At 35.5% G+C, this 21,099-nt stretch overlaps 1 protein-coding gene across 15 annotated transcripts in view; it reads left to right on the top strand.

Annotated features, from left to right (window-relative positions):
• The window catches only part of Mlip (muscular LMNA interacting protein), a 124,509-nt gene extending 109,267 nt beyond the window's left edge, over positions 1-15,242 (top strand). For 11 of the 15 annotated variants that reach the window (XM_078019870.1, XM_078019867.1, XM_078019875.1 and 8 more), the window contains 2 exons: positions 7,578-7,631; positions 14,935-15,242. In XM_078019870.1, coding sequence (XP_077875996.1) covers positions 7,578-7,631; positions 14,935-14,940 — 60 coding nt within the window. In that variant the 3' untranslated portion in view covers positions 14,941-15,242. The remainder of the gene's footprint in view (positions 1-7,577; positions 7,632-14,934) is intronic. The other 4 variants (XM_078019869.1, XM_078019862.1, XM_078019871.1 and 1 more) reach the window with 2 other exon arrangements.
• The last annotated feature ends 5,857 nt before the right edge of the window (positions 15,243-21,099 follow it).

Below are 21,099 nucleotides of genomic sequence, written 5' to 3'. Positions count from 1 at the left end.
ATTTTAAAGATGAAAAAACTGAGGCCCAGGTGCAAAGGGAATTTTTTTTTCCCCCAGGTCACACCAGGAGTTAGTGGAATAGACACTGTTTTAGTTTGCTTTTTAAACTGCTATAACCAAAAGATAAGAATAATTTTAGAGAAGAAAAAATTTATTTGAGGGCTCACCATTTCAGAGGTTTCAGTCCACAGACAGCTAGCTTCATTTCTGGGCCTCGAGGTGAGGCTAAACATCAGGGAAGAAGAGTGTAGGGGAGGGAAGTGTCTCAGGATATGATGATCACCAAGCCGAGAGAGAGATACTGCCCTCACGACAGAGAAAATATATACTCCAAATGCACACCCCTTAATAACCCCCATCCTCCAGCAATACCCTACCTGCTTTCAGTTACCACTCAGTTAATCCTTATCAGGGGATTAATTTCACTGATTGGGTAAAGGGTCTAATAACCCAATCAGACATATTTGTAAATCTTTGCTCATCACCAAAAAAACAGATTCTGTGTTTTTAAATTATCTTAAAAAATGTTTAAACAACTCATTTTTTGTGTAACACCTTTTAAAAATATCTGTGCTAGTGCAGATCAAATCTTTAAGACATATAGCCAATTCACTTTTTGATAGGAGTGGCATGTTTTTGCCTATCACAGAAGCCAGCTTTTCCCTCATAGCAGATAACATGAACTGGCCTCATTAAAGAAAAAACTCAGCACTACCATATTTTGTCCAAAGGCATAGAATAATGAGCAATAAAATAAATCAACTAGTGTTTGTTGTACAGCTGCTAGGATATGATGAACCTTATCATCAAGCAGCTTGCAGTCTTTTTGGGAAATGGAAAAAGCTCATATTTGACAGTGTTCATTCATTTAATAAACATTTTCAAGAGCTTGTCCTTCGGATTTGAAGTGCAGTTGATGCATGCAAATACCTGCACAGTAATTCTCTTTCTCTCTCTACTTCATTTTGCCCATCCACTCTGAATTTTCTCCCTATTTTTCAATCAGCCTAATTATGATATATTTTTTTTAGTGACTAACTATGTATGAACTTAATATATACCTTATTCCTCTTACGTGACTTATCTTTTCAATTTCAGCATCTTGGAAAAAAATCTACTTCATCCTTCTAGACTCAGATTTATCTGTAATGAACCCTTGTAACAATCAATACTTTTGTTTCCTAACACATTATTTTGTGTTTGTTTCTATATGTTCCTGATTAAATAATTAGTATCTGTCTCTCCCACTAGATTGTAATCTCCAAGGGCAGTGACATAGTCACTGGCCACTGGTATGTCCTTTGACATCTAGAAAAGTGCCTGGCACATGAGCAGGAACATAATAAACAGACCTGCAGCAAATTGTTTAATTATGCAACTGCAATACAACTTCACTGATTAGGACATTTTGAGTGTAGTCTTACATGTAACTAGATAAATGTTTGAGGCACATCAATTCTAACCTTTCATACAAAGATATTGGCCATGGCCTCACTACTACACCTATGGCAGCAGCATCATTAGCTGAGACCCTGTCGGAAAGCAGACTCTCAGGCCCCCTCCGTCCCTAGTATGTTAGAATCTGAAATTTACAAAAGGTGTCCTGGGTATTTCCTGTGTACTGAGATATTGCAAATCAGGGATTAAAATTCACATACTTTGTTAGCCTGGGCAGATCTCCAAAATGAGTGAAGCACTCCAGATATGGAAATAGCATGATAATAGGTGACTTCTGACCTTTGGGCTCCTCGTGGTAGGAGTGGTGAGGCCTGTGCTCACATGGAGATCTCCAGTTTCATCAGAAAGGTAGGGGCCTATCCAAGATGCAGATGGCTGTAAGCCTAGTGTTGCAAGACCTCTGAATAGTTCAAGAGGAACCAAAACTATGAAACTGCATGTAGAATCTGTGTACTTGAACACTGACAAATGAACTCAACTCTTAAGGCAAAAGAATTATGAGGAGCCAACAGAGTTCATTTTGGGGAATTAAATGGCTTTCCCTTTGCAAAGTCTCATGTGAATGAGGATATTTTTTGGATGTAGTAAAAAAATTCCTAATTCTTGGTTAATTCAGAGTTCTTTAATTTTGAAAGCCAGAAAACCCTTTATCTGTTCTCTAACCGTTTCATTCTTTCTTTCATTAATTAATTTTCTTCATACTCACACAGTGTCTCCTCTGTGCTTTGTGAGCCCTGTGCAGGTGCATAAAACCCATGCACATGACACACGATTCAGGACTCCCAGTAACTGATGGTCTCATAATGACATTATACTTATAAATCAGACAGAATGTTATGTAGGCATTGCTACAATAATCTTTTGTGTGTACTTTTGTTCTTAAGAATGTCACACTCTGTCTTGAGTAGCCCACAATTCTAAGCTGAGAGACAGAAGTAGAAGGTCTAGCTTACTTAGCCAAATGATGTGAAGAAGGTTTATAAGAAGATGTTGTTGAACACAAAAGCAATCCCAAAGGAGTAAATTCTGGACAGATGTGTTCCCTTGAATTTAAAATATTAAAACTTCCTGCAACCCTTCCTCAGCTTTAGAATTTCTGGCAATTAGGAAAACCTACTTCATTTTCTGGGCAGGAAGTATCTCACAAATGCTAGAGCTTTGAATTCCATTTCTGATGTACACTAAAGACTTGACTGATAAACATATTTCCTCCTCTTCCTCCTCTTCTTCTCAATCCATCCTTCCTCCAGTCTTCTTTCCCCTCCCTCTCTCCCCCTTTCTTCCCTCTCTCCTTCCTTCCTTCTTTTGTTGGATTCTTGTTTCTCCAATGATTTGAGGGGATTTTGCCTCTTTTTCTTAGCTACAAAAGGCCATATTACCTCTGGAGAAGCAGTAGCATTTGTGAGAAAGCCCTACTCTGGTACCAAGCACTTCACAAGACTTTCTGTGAATTCCTTGGCAGCTATGTTCAAGAGTGTACTATAAACCAACAGAAAACTTTATTCAAACACCACTTGTTGATTATCCAGCAGTGACAAGTGAGTAAAGGTCTAGTTAATCTGTTACCCAATATGTAGAACTGAGTTTTCCATCCAGGATGAAAGTATATATTTTTCTCATTTCCCCTGAGTTTTTCATTTTATTCATCCTTCTACACTTAATAATACCCTGATAATAAAATTATTGGCTTTTCAGTTATGTTTTTTCTTTGAGGAAAACAAACAAACAAACAAAAAACCAGTCATTCATTCTCCAGAACACTTACCACCAAGTAAGCATGTCTGGATGATACCCTGTCATTCAGCATTTTCATACCATCTTTTATTGTCCTTCCCACTTGACATCTCTATTCCTTATGCATTAAAAAAACTCTGCACTTAACATTATTTCTTTCCAACATTTCCAAACTTTTCTTCTCTAATTAGTTTGGTCCTTTTTTTCACTCATCCTAGAGAGTACAAAGGCAAGAGCCACCCAGAAAACCTTGATCCTCTTCTATTCCCTTCCATTCTTTATCCTCTTCTATTCCCTTCTATTCCCTAGCATTATCTTCTCTAACTCCATCCATTTACCTGCAAATGCAATATTTTCATTTAAACATTCTTCCCCTTCCTTCCTCCCCTTGTTCTCTCAGTCACAGATTACTTAAATATCTTTTAATCCTCCGTCGATATTTTCCATATCAGTCACAGGGAATTTTTTTTAAATAAAAGTCTGATCACACGTGCCCCTTTGTTGCTTATAATACTTCAATGATTTCTCATTGTCAAAGAGAATAAAGATCTCGGCCTCCTCTGACATATAAGCACCATTGTATCATGTCTCCTATGAGGCTTTTCAAAGCTGCACCAGCCATTCCTGACTGCTTCTGATCTATAAATGGGACACCTTTTTAACTACCTGGCTTTCACTTTTTCAATGGCAACTCCCTTCTCTTGTCCCTGTCTACCTCCCCTCTCTCCCTTCTCCTATAGTCTTCTCAAGATATCTCTCCCCACCCCACCTCCTCCCTCCTCTCTCTCTCTCTCTCTCTCTCTCTCTCTCTCTCTCTCTCTCTCTCCTCTCAGTACTGGGGATTGAACTGAGGGATTCACACATGTTAGGCAAGCCCTACACCACTAAGCTGGACTTCAGCCCTTTTTATTTTTAATTTTGATACAGAGTCTCAGTAAGTGGACCAGGCAGGCCTCAAATTTGCTGTCTTCCTGCCTCAGCTCCAGAGTTCACCAGGACATGTTTACTATCTCACATTCCCTTCTAGAAAACAGTCTCTGGAAACTCTCACCCCAGATTCCATTCACAGCTCTCCCACTTTCTAGTTCTGGATCTATATAAATTATTCTTTCTTTTGGTGCTTCAGTTTCCTCATCGGTGAAGCAAAGTTATTCTAGTCCTCATCCCCTCAGGCTGTTGTGCAAATTAAACGAACAAGTAAAAATGAATTACATAATGAATAATGATTAAACCCATAAATACCACAAGACAGTAATATCACATTTCAGTTAGCTTAACAATAATAAAAAGGCAAACCTACTAGGCTGATAAATAGAAGAAAACATTCTGAAGCCAAATATAGATAATTTGGGGCTTAATAATTATTTAAGATCAATTATTTTCTGTTCTCTTTTGATTCTTAGAATAATAAGTATGTAGTCCCCGTGTGTGTGTGTGTGTGTGTGTATGTGTGTGTGTGTGTATGTGTGTGATTGAACCCAGGATACTTTACCACTGAGTTATTGTGCTATATCTTCAGTCTTTTTAAAAAATTTATATATGACAGCAGAATGCATTACAATTCTTATTATATAGAGAGAGCACAATTTTTCATATCTCTGGTTGTATACATAGTATATTCACACCAATTCGTGTCTTCATACCTGTACTTGGGATAATAATGATCATCAAATTCCACCATCATTTCTAACCCCCTGCCCCCTTCCCTTCCCCTCCCACCCCTCAGCCCTATCTAGAGTTTGTCTATTCCTCCCATGCTTTCTCTCTCTATCCCACTGTGAATCAGCCTCCTTGTATCAAAGAAAGCATTCAGCATTTGTTTTTTGGGGGATTGGGTAACTTCACTTAGCATTATCTTCTCTAACTCCATCCATTTACCTGCAAATGCCATGATTTTATTCTCTTTTATTGCTGAGTAATATTCCACTGTGTATATGTGCCACATTTTTTTATTTATTCATCTATTGAAAGGCATCTAGGTTGGTTCCACAGTTTAGCTATTGTGAATTGTGCTGCTATAAATATTGATGTGGTTATGTCCCTGTAGTATCCTGTTTTTAAGCCCTTTGGGTATAAACTGAGGAGAGGAACAGCTGGGTAAAATGGTGGTTTCATTTCCAATTTCCAAGAAATCTCCATACTACTTTCCATAGTAAAATTTGCAGTCCCTCCAGCAGTGTATAGTGGACCTTTTCCCTCACATCCTTGCCAACACTTATTGTTGTTTGTATGCATAATAGCTGCCATTCTGACAGGAGTACGATGAGATCTTGTAGTGATTTTGACTTGCATTTTTCTATTTGCTAATGATGAACATTTTTTATATATTTGTTGATTGATCGTACATCATCTTCTGAGAAGTGTCTGTTCATGTCCTTGGCCCATTTATTGATTGGGTTATTTGTTTTTTCGGTGCTTAGCTTTTTGAGTTCTTTATATACCCTAAAGATTAGTGCTCTATCTGATGTGTGAGGGGTAAAGATTTGCTCCCAAGATGTAGGCTCTCTATTCACCTCACAGATTGTTTCTTTTGCTGAGAAGAAACTTTTTAGTTTGAGTTTATGCCATTTATTGGATTCTTAATTTTAATTCTTGTGACACAGGACTGTTTTCTCCAATGCATGTTCTTGGCACCTTTGTCTAATATAAGATAATTGTAGTTTTGTAGGTTAGTCTCTGTGCCCTCTATTCTGTACCATTGGTATACCAGTCTGTTTTGGTGCCAATACCATGCTTGTTTTTGTTGTTGTTGTTATTATAGCTCTGTAGTATAATTTAAGGTCTGGTATAGTGATGCCACCTGCTTCACTCTTCATGCTAAAGATTGCTTTAGCTATTCTGGGTCACTTATTTTTCCAGATAAATTTCATGATTGCTTTTAATATTTCTATGAGGAATGTCATTGGAACTTTGATCAGAATTGTATTAAATCTGTATAGTGCTTTTGGAAGTGTGGTCATTTTGATAATATTAATTCCATCCTCAGTCTTTTTTGAAAATTTTTTTGAGATGAGGTCTCAATAAGTTGCTCAGGCTGGCCTCCAACTTGCATCCTCCTGACTCAGCCTCCTAAGTTGCTGGAATTACAGGTGTGCACCACTGTACTAGTTTTGAATGTAAGATTATAATGAAATGGATTTAAATTAATGAATGCCTATATTGGAAAGGAAATAGAAAAGTAAACATATAATAAACAGTTGCTTTCTTAATCTCAGTTGAAAAATATTTTTGGAATATTACCAAGACTTAAAGCTTTCAGGATAATTCTTTTTTCTTATATTGAGAGATTAGAGTGAGAGTTTGACATTGTACAAACTCTGATGATTCATATAAATACCATAGTACTTAGTTTAAATATATTAAAGACTATGCTGTGTCTAGGACAAATTATTTGAGTTTGAGGTTTGAAGTGGTACAGAGGCTCAGGTCTGTAGCCATGCTTAGGATCTCTAGGGGACTAATGAATGAGAGAGAAAAAAAATGTGCCTTTAGTTGTTTCCTGGAGTGCTATTTAGATCTCTAGTTGATTCTGCTTCTATTTAAAGCAATGGTCCTGGGTAGCTAGAATAAATCCTGACGCAGATACATAAAAGATTTCATAGTTGGGAACATCATGTAAGGCCTGGAATTTAGTGAAGCAGTTAAGTTTAAATGAAAGCACCCTTCATATCTGAAAGGAATGAGAAATCTGAGAAAATATCAGGCAAGGACTTGTTGGCCTCCTCAGCAGCCAGGGCTAGAGTTCTCCAGGGACAAAGTCTAAATTATTGACCTCCTTGAAATTGCTCTTGAGGATTTAGAGCTAGTCACTGTCCCATTGATTCATTGCCCAAAGCAGGATTCTGTTGAAAGAGAAGGGGGTCTGGTTATTTCCATAGCTCTGATTTCCTCAGGGGAATAGCAGAAGTAAGGAATGCTAACAAAGTGTCTTGTGGTCACCCTTAAGTTGGAGCAAGGAGAGATGGTGAATACCAAACAGCAGTAATCATATTTTTAAAAATTGTTTCTCTGCCCCTCTCTTTGTCTCAGTCTGTTGAAGTGTAGGTGTCGTGCTCAGAAGACTCATGCAATAATAAAAATTTCCACATAAGAAAAAAAAATCTCCCTTCTGTTAAAGTGTCACTAAGTTGTAAATCACACAATAATAATAAGATTGTGATGAGATTGTAATGTTTATGAAGTCTCTATACACCATCTGACAAAATATGCTCCATGTTTTTTAAAATAACCATCAAATCTTAATATTTAATATTTACACCTGGTAGGATCTACTGTTATCTGCAATAATATATTTTTGCCATTACCTATCTATTTAAATGAAATTTAAATATTTATTTCTCCTTACTCTTACTCCTGATCACATCCTGGGCATCTTTTCTATGAAGCTGAGTCATCCAATGGTGGCTATTCCTGAACATGAAACTCTCGATTCCAAAGAGGTAAATGTAAGACACAATTGGAGATCTAGTTATGCATTTCTGTGTGATATGGATTGTAAGAATAAGCCAATTTTATTTTTTTAATGCTAGAAAAAAGAAAGAGTTTTTGCAAAGAAAGAGTTATAATTGCCTGAGCTACTGTGTTGTTTAGAAGCATCTCATCATTTAATAAGGGTATTCTTGCTGTGTGTAGCACCTTGACCACGAAACAACTTCCTCAGGCTCCTATGTCTGTCTTTGTGATTTTTCTCTTTGGGTCCATGTGTGAAACCACTCAAGACTTCTCTCTCTAGAGGGCCAAGGAATGTCCCTTAATGCTATGGTGTGTTTCTGGACAGGGTCGCAGTGTCGATGGTGTCTCCATTTCAGTTCATGGGAAGGTGATAGTGCCAACAAGCACTCCCAGCCTCCACCAGGAGAATTTGTACACCGTGTGTGTCGCACATAGGCAAAGTGCTGTTGGCTCAGTCACAGCCTCTAAATTTAATGCCAGTGTTTGTTCATTTCATGTTTGGAGGAGACAAACAAAAATAAATTAAAACCACCTTCTTTTATTTTTTTTGCAAATGCTATACCATACACAGAAAACAATTCTGTAAAAATACTCTCTGTATGGTTTAGTTTTGTGTTCAAGAGAAAGGATGATTGAACAATGTTTTCTTCCACATCGTTTTAGATAAAATGGAAAATGTGAGGAAAAAAAGGCAACTTTAAAGGATTTCTTTTTAAGAAGGGAATGAATTCACACATTCATTTTAGGTATATTTACAGATGAAGTATGCTTAATATTGCAGTCTCCAAATTTAGAAAAAAACAAGCATAAAACAAAAGAGAAATAGAAATAGTAAAATTCCAAATAAAACTTGAATTTACCTTTCCAATATATATTTTCCACAATTTAGAGTATGTTATATATTTTTCATAAACTGACATCCTTATTTCTATACATTTAAAATTTTCTGTCATACAAGACCAATGTGGTTTTCTACTATTATGTTAGTCTAAAATGCAAAGGAGTGTTTTAATAGGTATGGATTAATACTTGACCATATCTGACTGTTTTTAAGGTATCCTAAAGACAGGATTATTGGTTTATTAAGTGTAAGCATATAGCAGACTTGTAACTGTTCCTTAAAGTGTAGCAACTCACCTCACCAGGTGTGTGCTATAATACCTGTCTCTGTGTATTATTATTATTATTATTATTAACAGTAGTAGTACTAGGATTGAACCCAGGGGTGCTTAATCACTGAGCCACATCCCCAGCCCTTTTTATTTGTATTTTGAGACAGGATCTCACTAAGTTGCTTAGGGCCTCCTTAAGTTGCTGAGGCTAGCTTTGAACTTGTAATCCTCCTGCCTCAGCCACCTGAGCGTCTGTGATTATTGGCATGTGTCACTGTACTAGGCTTGTCTCCATGTATTCTTGTCAGTATTGAAAGTTAATATAATTGCAAATTTATTGAGAACTTACTATATGTTAGAGATAGTGTTATGCAGTTTACCTTAATCTTTACAAAACATTCTAAATTAAGTAATCTTATTTTTCCAAGTTTACAAATGAGGAAACTGAGGTTGAGGGAATTCCCTTTATTGCCTACATGTAACCAAATAGCTGGGAAGAGATTACACAATCATAAATTAAATCAAGATCTGACTGGAGCTTGGGCTCTTAAGTGCCCCACTATACATTATCCAGTGTCTAAATTAAAGATCCTAATTAAGAAGAAGACCTTTATCTAAACTTGTCTATTTTTATCTAAAAATCTGTCTATACTATCTAGGTCTTTCTACATTTTAACATCATATTTACAAATGTTTTCCAATTTAAAAAAGAAATATTTTTTTATATTTGCATTTGAAAATTCTGCATTTTTGTCTGTTTTCTATTTTTCTTTTGAATTATGTTATGTATTTATTTACAAGTATTCTAATATTTTTATTGAGTAGTATATCTTTTTATATATTGAGGATATTATCTATGTCAAATATGATAGCCCTTTCAGTATATAATGATGGCAAATTGCATAAAAATAAAAAATCAGACAAACATATCTAAAAAAAGGAGAATGAATGAATTTTGCACTTTTAAGATGAGTGTAAAAATAATCAAATGTCTTTATTTCAAACACCATAATTTTGGAGCAAGTTCATTAGAGGATATCTACAGGATAATGTTTCTATATAATAAAGAGAAAATCAGTTGGTATTTGAATAACAAAAGCATTCCATTCATATTATAAATTGAGAACTTTTGTATGTTAGATAATGTGAAAGACTTTGTGTTGCCAAAGAGAACAGAGTAGATGCAGTGTTTGAAATTTTTTTTTCATCAATTATCACAACCCTGTAGATGAAGCTTAAAATTAAGCTAGTGGATAAGATTGCCAAAAAATGATCTTAAATCAGGTTTGGATTTTATGAAAAATACAAAAGAAGCTAAAGTTTAATGATGTCAGAGACAAAAACTTTTACTGTTAAAAGAGGTGCAAATAATGAAGCAAACAACCCTTTTATGCTTCCAATGTGCTATGCTATTTGTAGAATATTGGCACATTTTGTAGTAATTTAATAGCTTTCCTCAACTCCTTATGATATACAGTTAGGCTGCAGTATTGGTCCATATATTTGCACAAAACCCATTCTCTGTCATTTATTTACTTGCAAAACATCACCAGAGAAAAATGTCTGATTTTTAAAATCAACTCTAATCCCATCACCATGTGGCCTAGAAGAGTGCCTACGGGCCCAGGTACTTATGCAAGTAAAGAATTATGGAAGAGGGCTTGATTGGACCTTGAGATTGACCCCTTGTTTTTTCTTTCATTTCCTAAAGACAGTACTTATTTCTTGAATCTAATCATGTTATTTGTAAATAAACAGCTTTTAAAACTAAGTCAGTAATTTATTTAAATCTATATAGATCTCAAATTCATTTAATTTGACTGGCTGATTGCTTTTATAACTCACCTGATTTCTAAAGTTCATCTTAAAGGAACTAACTAATAAGTACAATTATACTTATTATCTAGCTCAGGGCTTTATTTGTTAGGCTGAACATTAGAATCACCTGTAGTGACTTTTCCAAGGAACCAATGGCAGGGCTTCACTCTAGGCAAATTGAATTAAGATTCTGGTGGTGGGCCAGGGACTTTTGGCTGGTTTTAAAATCTCCCCAGTTGATTCACATGTGCATCACCCTCTTCACTGGCAGTTTAGGAAAGTGAATCAAATCAGTTATTTAATTTTGAAAACATAGAAGCGAAACTAACAGCAATAGATTTTTTCAAAAATTATCACATTGAATGATTTCAATTACAAAACATGGGGGTCACATACTCCTATCCAGTGGCACCAAGTTATAACATGTGCTTTAATTTATGGTGGATTAACTTTAAGAGATGTGTTCGGAGATTCACTGTAATTTCCTTAGTAGAATCTGATATTTTCTGTTTTCCTTGACATTCTACACAATGTTTGGATGCTGTTTAGGCTGAGGCTGGGTGAGGCAGGATGGCAAGCTGAGTCTGGGGGCTTAGGATACTCCGAACAATGTTTCATTTATACTTTATATGACATATGAACAAAAATACTTGGCCACTGATAAACCCACATATAAACAGATAAGCCTCCTAAATAATCAGTTTGATTATTGAATCAACTGATTGCCTTTCATAGATTTCCACTTTCAAACCAGTGCAGTAATCACCAAGTGGATGAATATTTAACACCATGCAGGGTGGGCATGTCCTCAATAAATATTTTCTGAGTGAATTTACTTTGAATAAAATTGAATTGTATTAGGCAGCAATTATTTTATCATATTTATTATATCTTGTGAATTCAGCACAAGATACTCCATATTCACTCTTTAACTCAATTATTTTTCTACATGATTAATTATGAAAGTCATGCTGGGGAGTAAGATATAATCAGAACTTCCTTCTTTCCTTCTCCTGCTACATGAAGCCTATGGACTATTTCATTTTCACCTTGAAGGTCAACTAATTTCCAAAAACATTGTTAGATGCATCTGATTCTGACCTCTCAGATTCACACAACTTGAGAGTTAATCATTCACTAGCTGCCCGTAAAACACATATGAGGCAAATTCTTCTCCTGTTTTCTTATTTCTTCTTTGCAGATTTTTGATAAACATTTAAGGGTTGTCAAGATTACAATTCTGACAGCAAGGTGACTATGACTGATTTGCTACTTTGTTGTATATAGCATCTCATGTTCATTTTATTTTGAATTCCAGAACATCTATTGATGTCTGTTTCTGATTTTATGATTAGCTTTCTGTTGTTCTGTCTTTATTCTATAGATGAGAACATGGAAGAGACAAAATGAATATTTTGTTTATAAAAGCCACTCTGAATTCTGGCTTGATCAAGGGTAAAAAATGAAAATTTCAAGAGTAATGGGCCCACTCTACTATTTTTAGGAAATTTCTTAAAAAATATTATTTCTCAAAATCAATCTTTGCCAAATCTTGGATTGCTGAGAGTTCAAGAACCAGATAAATTGTCTTATACAATAAAGACAACGAATACAGGCACCTGAATTTACAGCCACCTTGGTCAGGCATCTGGAAGGATATTTTATTTATTTTTATTGGTGCATATTAATTATACAGTATCATATATTTTATTTGTGTCCTATCTGTCTATACATAAAAACAAATTTATGAATATTTTATAAAACCTTAATTATTGAATGTTTTATAACTCCTGCCTTATGTATACTAAATTCCAGTACCAGGTCTTATGTTTTTACATTGAAGATAATAGTTACATACATGTGCAAAATACATTTAAAATTATCCGGAAAAAAAAGAACATAGCATTTAATAATGGTATGATATATATTTCTTGGAAATGGCTTTTTGTTTTGTGCACATGAAGCCTGGTTTTCATGTCTTTAAGGACATATACGTTGATGACTTTGCTTTTGCTTGGCAGGAAAGAATATGTGTAGTTGGTTTTGCATTACCAGAAAATGAAAAATCAATTTACACAGCACATTCTTTTAAAAATACTTTCAATAACATTGGCTTAAAGTTTCACAAGATTACACTCACTTATTAACCAAAGTTAACTTGAACAACAACAACAAAAAGATTTTGGAACTTGACTCTCTTCAGAACTATGATTTTCAAAGTGCCTTAAGTTCATTCTTTCTTATATTTTCTTAAAACCCAAATGAGTGTGTTGTTCCATTGGCAACAAAATAATGAATATTTGTTGCCAGAGTACTGGTCTGAAAATGAGGATTTATTTATTGAGGTATTTAGAGGTCTTCATTTTTTTTCTTAAATATTTGCCTTTGTTTCTCTCAAGTTATTTAACTCTTGTATCAAGATTGACAAAGAAAGTAAAAACTTGATAAAATGTCTAAAGTAATGTCTCATCACAATATATCTTTTCCAACCAGATATTGAATTGTGGGGTCAAACATTCTTTTGATCTGTCAGTGGGTTCAGGGAGCACGGTGAGATTTTGCTGAGATGGCAGTGTGGTGGCAGGGTCACCTACTCTATTTCAACCTGCTTGAAATATTCATATAAGTCTAAAATATTATGTTTGAAAGGGACTGCAGAGAGACGTTAGTCCAATATTATATTTAATATGAAAATCCTGCCTATAGCATATATCTTTATATATCTTCTATTTAAAATCTTCTGATGACAGAGAATTTACCATCTCACAAAGCTCAATATATGCTTTTGTGCGACAAGAAAAACTGATGACTATACAAACAATAAAAACAATAAACTAGGGTTTAATTTGGAATACCGGGGCCTTGGTGTGATAGCTAGGCCTCTTGAGACTCAAGTTCATTCTCTGTAAAATGGGATCAAAGAGTTATGGTGAAGATCTGAAGCAATGTGTATAAAGTGCTTAGCATATAAAGTACGTAGCACTTGATAAATTTTAGACAAACAATGAGGATTTCTTTAAATCTCATATAATATTAACTACTATATATTGACATTTCCAGGAAAATCAAATTAATAGTGTTTTTTATTTGTTAGAAAAATGAAGGAGGAGTTATACTTTATTCAAAGAAACCTGGATGATGAAAGTTGCATCTTGCTTACTCATGACTGATGATTTTCTGTGGCCAGAACAAATCAGTGCAATCATGGAGCTACTCTAGTCTTAGTGTGTTTTTTCTCTCCTCCTAATCTAAGGAATGCAGTTTGTATAAATGATGTGCAGTACACCCATGCTTCTCAGTGGTGCTTAGCAGATAAACCGTGCCCTTCTCTGGGTTCCTTTCTGCCTTACTTGTCCCTTGCATGTGGGTCTCCTTCAACAAGGCTCTAAGCCACAGGTCTCTCAGACCACTGCTTCTTCATCCCAGTGATCTGGCCCAGGGCAAAACAGAGAGAGTTGGCTCCAGAAAATTAAATAAGCTATTTTGTTTTTTACCTGCCATTTTGGAATGCTCCATTGTCAGCCATGAGTTGGCATCTGCAAATTGAAAATTTCAGGCCATTTCCTCCAATGGTGCCTTTCTATCACAGTGTTCTATCAGAGTAGTTTTAGAAACAAATTTCTCTTCTTGCCTCATCTCTGATGCTCTCTTTACACTTTTTTTTTTAGTACATATAATCTGACTTCATGGTTGCTAATAACTATTTCCACTTGGTTAAGTTTTTCTTATCTGTTCCAGACAGTCTAACCCTGTCAAACAGGAACACACAGTGGCTGAATGAATAGAGAAATTATTGGGATCTCTCCTTTGCCATGTAGCAACATTATAAAGACAAGAAAATCAATCTCTCTCTCTCTCTCTCTCTCTCTCTCTCTCTCTCTCTCTCTCTCTCGAGAGTGTTCTATTTTGCAAAAGCTGTGACTTAATCCAATCTGTATTTACTTTACCTCCTTGTTTTAGATATAACATTTTAGGAAATGAGGTAGTCAGTAATAAAGGAAGGTAGGCAATAGCCAAAACATTGAAGAGTAAGGGGTTGGTGTAGGATACAGCAGTGCTGTCCCTTAAGCATGCACCAGTCCCTAACCCTTAATAGGGGACTAATAGCATTCTGATGATTTCTCAAGAGATCAGAGTCTGATGTGAAGATGTAGCTTTATGTCTTTATCAGTGCTGTTGATCAGGTAGCAAGAAAGCAGATACTGAAGAAATAAAAACAATTTTTTCCTACAGCAAACTTCCTCCCTCCCCCCCCCCCAATGGGATGGATGTTATACTCAAATCTTAGTGTATAATTTTCAGGTTATTTTTTTCTGATGTATTCATCTCTACTAATCTATTATTTCCTCTCATTTTGTAGCAATGAAGTTGGAGCAGAAATGAAAATATGGGCTGCAGAAGTCTTTTTGGAGTGCTGGTGCTAACCACTTGCTAGGTTTAACTCTTATTTTTTTCAGAATGAGTGCTCCCTTTATGAGCAGCAGAGGAACTAAGAAAATTTTGCTGCAGACATACACCATCGCAGCACTCTACTAAACCCAGCATAGGAGAGATTCACCTGCAGCTTCTCACATCGCTGCCCAAGCCTTTGATGCCTTCTATTAAGCTGACAGCAATACTAACTTTCCCTATAGTTAGCAGGCAAAATAAAGAAGAATCATGAGTAAATAGCAGAATGGCTGCGACTATTTTTTCAATACTAGTTTTATTTAATCCATATACTATTAACCGAATCAGGTTTTATTCCTTTTGCTTCATTTTTTACATGTTTAGAAGAAAAGAAGAAATATGTTTTGTTTCATTTTTATTTTTATTTTTTGCAAGAGCTCCTGCCTACTTTCAGGGGATGCTTGTTACATGGGTTCATTGGGGAGACTGTGGACATGATGAAGTAGTTATTTCACATAACATGCTGATTGCCTGTACCTTTGGAGTGCTGTGTTGTTGGGACAGACTATGTACCAGGGACAGCCCTGGGAAGATGATCATGGTGTTGCTGGAGTTTCTCTACTGTCTCTCTGCCTACTGCCATGAGGTTCTTCTGCAGGCTACTGCAGAGTCAGATTGTTCTCATACTCTTGGGAACAGCAAAGACCATAGAGCAAACCTACACTCTGATTACAGTCATTGGAGCCCATCAGAGGCACACCAATACCCACCATATTGGCCAGGTCCCATTGTTCCCCAGTTGTCATCCTTAGTAGTTGGTCTAGTTGGTCTTTGCCTCCTCTGGTGATTTCCTTCTCCACCCATCCTGGAAACCCAGAATAATACTCACTAAAGAAGAATCCATAGCAGTTTTGTACGTGACACATGTTCCTTTGGAGCCAGCTCTGAGCCACTGTTCCTTAGACCACTATTTTGGCCCTACAATTGTCCTTCCAGGAGAATTTCCTACAGAGAAAGCAACTGGGCTCTTTCGTTCTCCCATATCCTTTTAAGAACACCCCATTATCATCCATGAGTTGGCACCTGGAGACATAAATCTCCTCTGTTGGTGTTAGGAGGACAATGAGTCACAGGAAAGCACTCTGCTTGTCTTTCTTTGCTCAAACAACAACTATTCCTCCACCAACCTTCTAAAATGTGTGAAGAATCACCTTAGTTACTAATAATTATCTCTAATGTTTACTGTGCTCTTATTATGCACCAGATACCACAATAAGTGCTTTACCTGAATATGATCTTACAAGGGGGAGCAATATCATTGTTGATGTTTTATATTTGTGAAAACAGATACCTCCAAATGCTTACATCAAGCTAGTATGTGGCAGAGACAAAATTCAAATCCAGGTAATCTGGTTCCAAGACCAACATATTTAATCAATCATTAGTTTTTTCATTCGTTCATTTTTTGGACTTCATGTGTAAAAGGTGAGTTGAACACACTCTAGCTCATAGCAGATTACTGTTTGGGTGTACTTGATGATTATTATTTATAACAATTTTATCTTCTTTTCCTTTCTGTTAGGAACACATTCTTATGTGTTTAATGTTTATCTTTTGCTTATATGTTTTGAAGGTGTGTATTGTTATGTTTGCATATATATTTAATAAATGTAAATGGCATTGCTTTTGCTTATGTTGTTTCTTTTTTTCCACACTCAGCACTGTTTAAAGCTCTACACAGATTGCTTCCTCAGAGATGCATGTTGCGGTCACATTATGTTTCACTTATTCACCTGCCCAGCTTTGGTCTCATAGGTCTCCATATTATACAAACTGGTTTGATGCATACTGTTCTGTGTGCCAGTTTGTAGATCTTTGTGAGAGTTTATCTGCAATATATACTTAGGACTAGGCGTGTTTTATATAAAAGCATGCATGCACTTCATTTCACTAAATCCTCCCAGATTGCTGTCTAGAGATACAACCATTCTCGTTTCCACCAGAAATGCATCAGGGATATAACATCTTTGAATCCCTTTCCACCTCTGAATGTCTGAACTTTGCAATGTTCAACTACACCATCACTGAAAGCAGCTCTTAAGATGGGATTTTGTTTAAAGGTAGCACCCTAGTCATCCTAAGTTTTCAAATTCTCCAATGCTTGGATACCTTTTAAGTGCAATTGTTAGGTAAGTATTCTCTCTTTCATTGGTGAAAACATTGAGCCTCAAATGTTCTTTGAGTCAACACATCAGTGGATGATGAACCTAGCATAAGACTTTTTGATTACCCTGCTATGTTAATTCTTTAATAAAGAAAAAAGGTGCATCAGAATACTGTGTTCTAATTTATTTATTTATTTATTTCAATTTCTTGTTAAAGATAAGAGTCTTAAAGCATGAAGTAAGGAGGGGCAAGTATTGGTTATAGGGACAATATGGGATATAGAGAATGAGCTGTTTTGGGGTTCTGATCATGTTAAAGTACAATGGGTTATTTTTGAGGAAGAAAGAGATGGGGAAATGTAGTATGGAATATATAAATATTGAGACCAAGTCTCTATTTGGATTCACCAGGAAACTTACTCTAAGACAAGAATTTGACTAAGCAGTTATTTGGGAAGAGATCACCAGAAGAACACAGCTATGGGATTGAAGAAGTGTTCTATTATATAGCCACTTACTAAAATGGGCAATTTCCACTGAGGGATTTGAAGACACAGGTTGAATGAACATGCACCAGAGTTCAACTTAGAGGAAAGAAAATTTGGGTATTTATTCTAAAAATTGACTATTAACCTTTACATTGTTATGCCCTTCTCTTTGAGATGTTTTTTTTTTTAATTTGGGAAAATATTTTATTATTCATGTGCAATGGGACTTGTTATTTTATTGTTAAACTTTAATTTGGGGAAATGGGTAATCTATTGAATATTGTTCTTTATATTTTTTAAGTAAAGTGCAAGAAGAAAGAGCTAATTAATAGCTTAAGTAGGAAGGGGGATATTCTCAGAATGTTATCTTTGGGGCAAGAAGAAAATTCTGCAAGTAAGAAAGAGAGTAAAAATCTTTCTAATGTGGACTACTGTAAATTGCCACATTGGAAGCTTTTATCTATTAAAAATTAAATCAACTGTGTGAGAGAATAAGTTGGTGTGCAGGGAGGAAACATTGTTTTGCTTAGATGAAGCCCAGAGGCCTTCAAATAATCAACTACTAATTAGTAAATATTTCTGAATTTTTTTAAAAGGTATATCATATTTTGGGGATTTTCTATGTTTCTTATGGTATGTTGTAAAGGTATATGTTATATTCTCTCAGTGCTTTAGAATTTATTCTCAATTTATTTGACTAGAAAGCAATTTTTCTTTATTTTAGACCTTAATGAACACATTTTAATTTCCTAATACAATGGTTTATCAATGTATTTATATTTTTTGAAAATCTCAGCATCACTTAAGCACCTGAGCCCATATTTTTCTTCTAACTCTGAAGGTAAATTTAAAAATGAGATTACACAATAGACAAAGGAAAACTCATAAATAATGAAAGAAAGAAAGAAAAAGACAAAAATTTCCAAGGGTCTACATATTGTGACTCAGAAATATTGAACAGAATTTCTAAGGTAAAAGCAGACAGTAGAAGACTCACTAAAAGGAAAAAAAAAGAAATCCTTATGTAATATTTAGCCAAGGGCATGTTTTGTAGAAAAACTTAGGCAAAGGTTCACATAATCATGTGGGTGGGAGTAGAAATTATTCCTCACAAAGTTTAGGAAGTATTTTTAAATGTAAACTGGGCTAAATCATTCAAAGGTGTAGGAATCCCAGAGATTTTGCTAACTCTGCTTTTGGGTGATAGTTGAGACATTCTTTTTTTTTTTTTTTCTCTAAATCTATAGTAAGGCTAGTAAAAAGCATAAATTGTGGAAAAGTGAAAGTAACAGTTTCCTTTTTTATGATGAATAAATAAAATTTATGTAAAAACTTAAGTCATTAAAAATTAGAAAAGAAGTAGATTTTGAGGAATATGTGGTAGGCCATGCCCTGAATTTATGTAAAATTGGTCCTCAGTTATAAGTACATTAGGTTCAACAGAATTTGGGGAATTACATCAATGACTTAAGCTTTTGTCATTTATCATATGTTAAATTAGTAATTTAGGATGGAAATTTCCCTTTTCCAGGATCTCCTTTTTCATAAAACTAATGACATTTTCCTAAGAGGAAGAAAATTAAAACACATTTGCCTTTGTTATGGTTTGGATATGAGGTGTTCCCAAAATCTTGTGTATGAGACAATGAGAGGAAATTTAGAGGAGAAATTATTTGATTATGAGAGTCTTAACCCAATCAATGGAATAATCCCCTGATGGGGTTAACTGAGTGGTAACTGAAGGTGGGTAGGGTGTGGCTGGAGGAGGTGGGTTACTGGGGCATGCTTTTAGGGTATCTATTTTGTGTCAAGTGAGTGGAGTCTCTCTCTCTGCTTTCTGATCATCATGCCCACTTCCTTCCATCACACTCTTCCACCTTGATGTTCTGCCTCACCTCAAGCCTCAAGGAACAGAAGCTGCTGTCTAAGGATTGAGACCTCTGAAACTGTGAGCCCCCACATAATTTTTTCTTCCTTAAAATTGTTCTTGTCAAGTCTTTTAGTCACAGCAGTGAAAAAGCTGACTAAAACACCTTTGTATTTCCAATCCTATCACTACTCACATATTTTAACATTATTACCCCAGTCATACTACAAAGGGAGATTAAATCCCAGTGTTAGGATGTGTCAGGATTGGATTGATTTGGGGTCATTATTGATTCAAAGTTCCCTTTTTATCCTACCATGTTTCAAAAAGATAACACTCTCATGGGAAGTATCCACTTCTGTATGGTTGCAACACTGAGTACTATGGAATGGAGATCATGAGAGATTAGAAGCCTACAATCTTGGGCTGCAATAGCATCAAGGATATATATATATATATATATATATATATATATATATATATATATATATATATATATTTGGTGGGGAGAGGTTAAAGTTTCAAGGCTCCACTTGCCCTATGAGCAAAAAATATAAATGACAACATTTTGACACAGTTCTCTGATTCCCCCTGACCAAAGCCTCTATGTAAAATGAAGGCCCCCTTTAGGAACTAAGTTCCTCTTCTCCCAAGCCCATCTTGATGGGAACAATACTACTCAAACTATTCTTCCTTAACTAACAAAATCTGCTTTGAGTGACTTGTTTCTTGAACTGTGGAAAGAGTTTTGTATTTTGTTTTCTCTTTATTCAAAACAAAACCAAACCTCTGCCTGGTTTGACACCACATCATGAAGGAGGAGGATTTAGGGTTTATATGTGCTTCCGTTGTGCCAGCTGTACTTCATCATTCTCTACTTGCTTGGACTTTGCCACTCTGATATATTGGAAACTTCTGCTTCATTGGGTTGTTTCCTAGACTTTCAAGAAAACCTAGTTTGATTTGTTTATCAGTTTTTTAACACACATGTTAAAAGATTATTATTTTCGTCATCTTTTCAACACTGTGGCCAAAAGACCTGACAAGAACATTGTAGAGGAGAAAACGATAATTTTGGGCTCACAATTTTAAAGGTCTCAGTCCATAAGATGGTCAACTCCATAGCTCTGGGCCTAAGAGGAGGCAGAACATAAGGAAGGAAGGGTGTAGAGTAGGAAAGCAGCTTAGGATATGGCATTAAGAAAGCAGAGAGAAAGCTTTGATGCCCAATGATAAAATATATGCCCTAAAGGCACATCCAGAGTAACCTATCTCTCCAGCCACACCCTACCAGCATACAGTTATCACCTAGTTAGTTTACAACTCTCATAATATAAACACTTTACCTCTGAAAATCCTTGTATTGTCTCATATGAGCTTTGGAGGAAGACTTCATATCTAAACCACAACAATTATTAGGAGACAATTATTATATGGAGAATGCTGCCTCCAGGTTGACTGAAATATAGACCTACTTGCTAAGAGAAATACAATGTACTCTCTAAGATCTCTGTGAATCCCCAAAGACAGATATTTGTTAACCTTGAAAACAAACTCCCAGCTTCCATGTAACATGCATGCTATACTTTGCATCTTGGTGCTACATTTTTAGAGTG

This window comes from Ictidomys tridecemlineatus, chromosome 8, assembly GCF_052094955.1.
Source record: "Ictidomys tridecemlineatus isolate mIctTri1 chromosome 8, mIctTri1.hap1, whole genome shotgun sequence".
Classification (NCBI taxonomy): domain Eukaryota; kingdom Metazoa; phylum Chordata; class Mammalia; order Rodentia; family Sciuridae; genus Ictidomys; species Ictidomys tridecemlineatus.
Note: the sequence above shows the minus strand (reverse complement) of the source record. Positions and strands in the feature narration are given on the sequence as shown.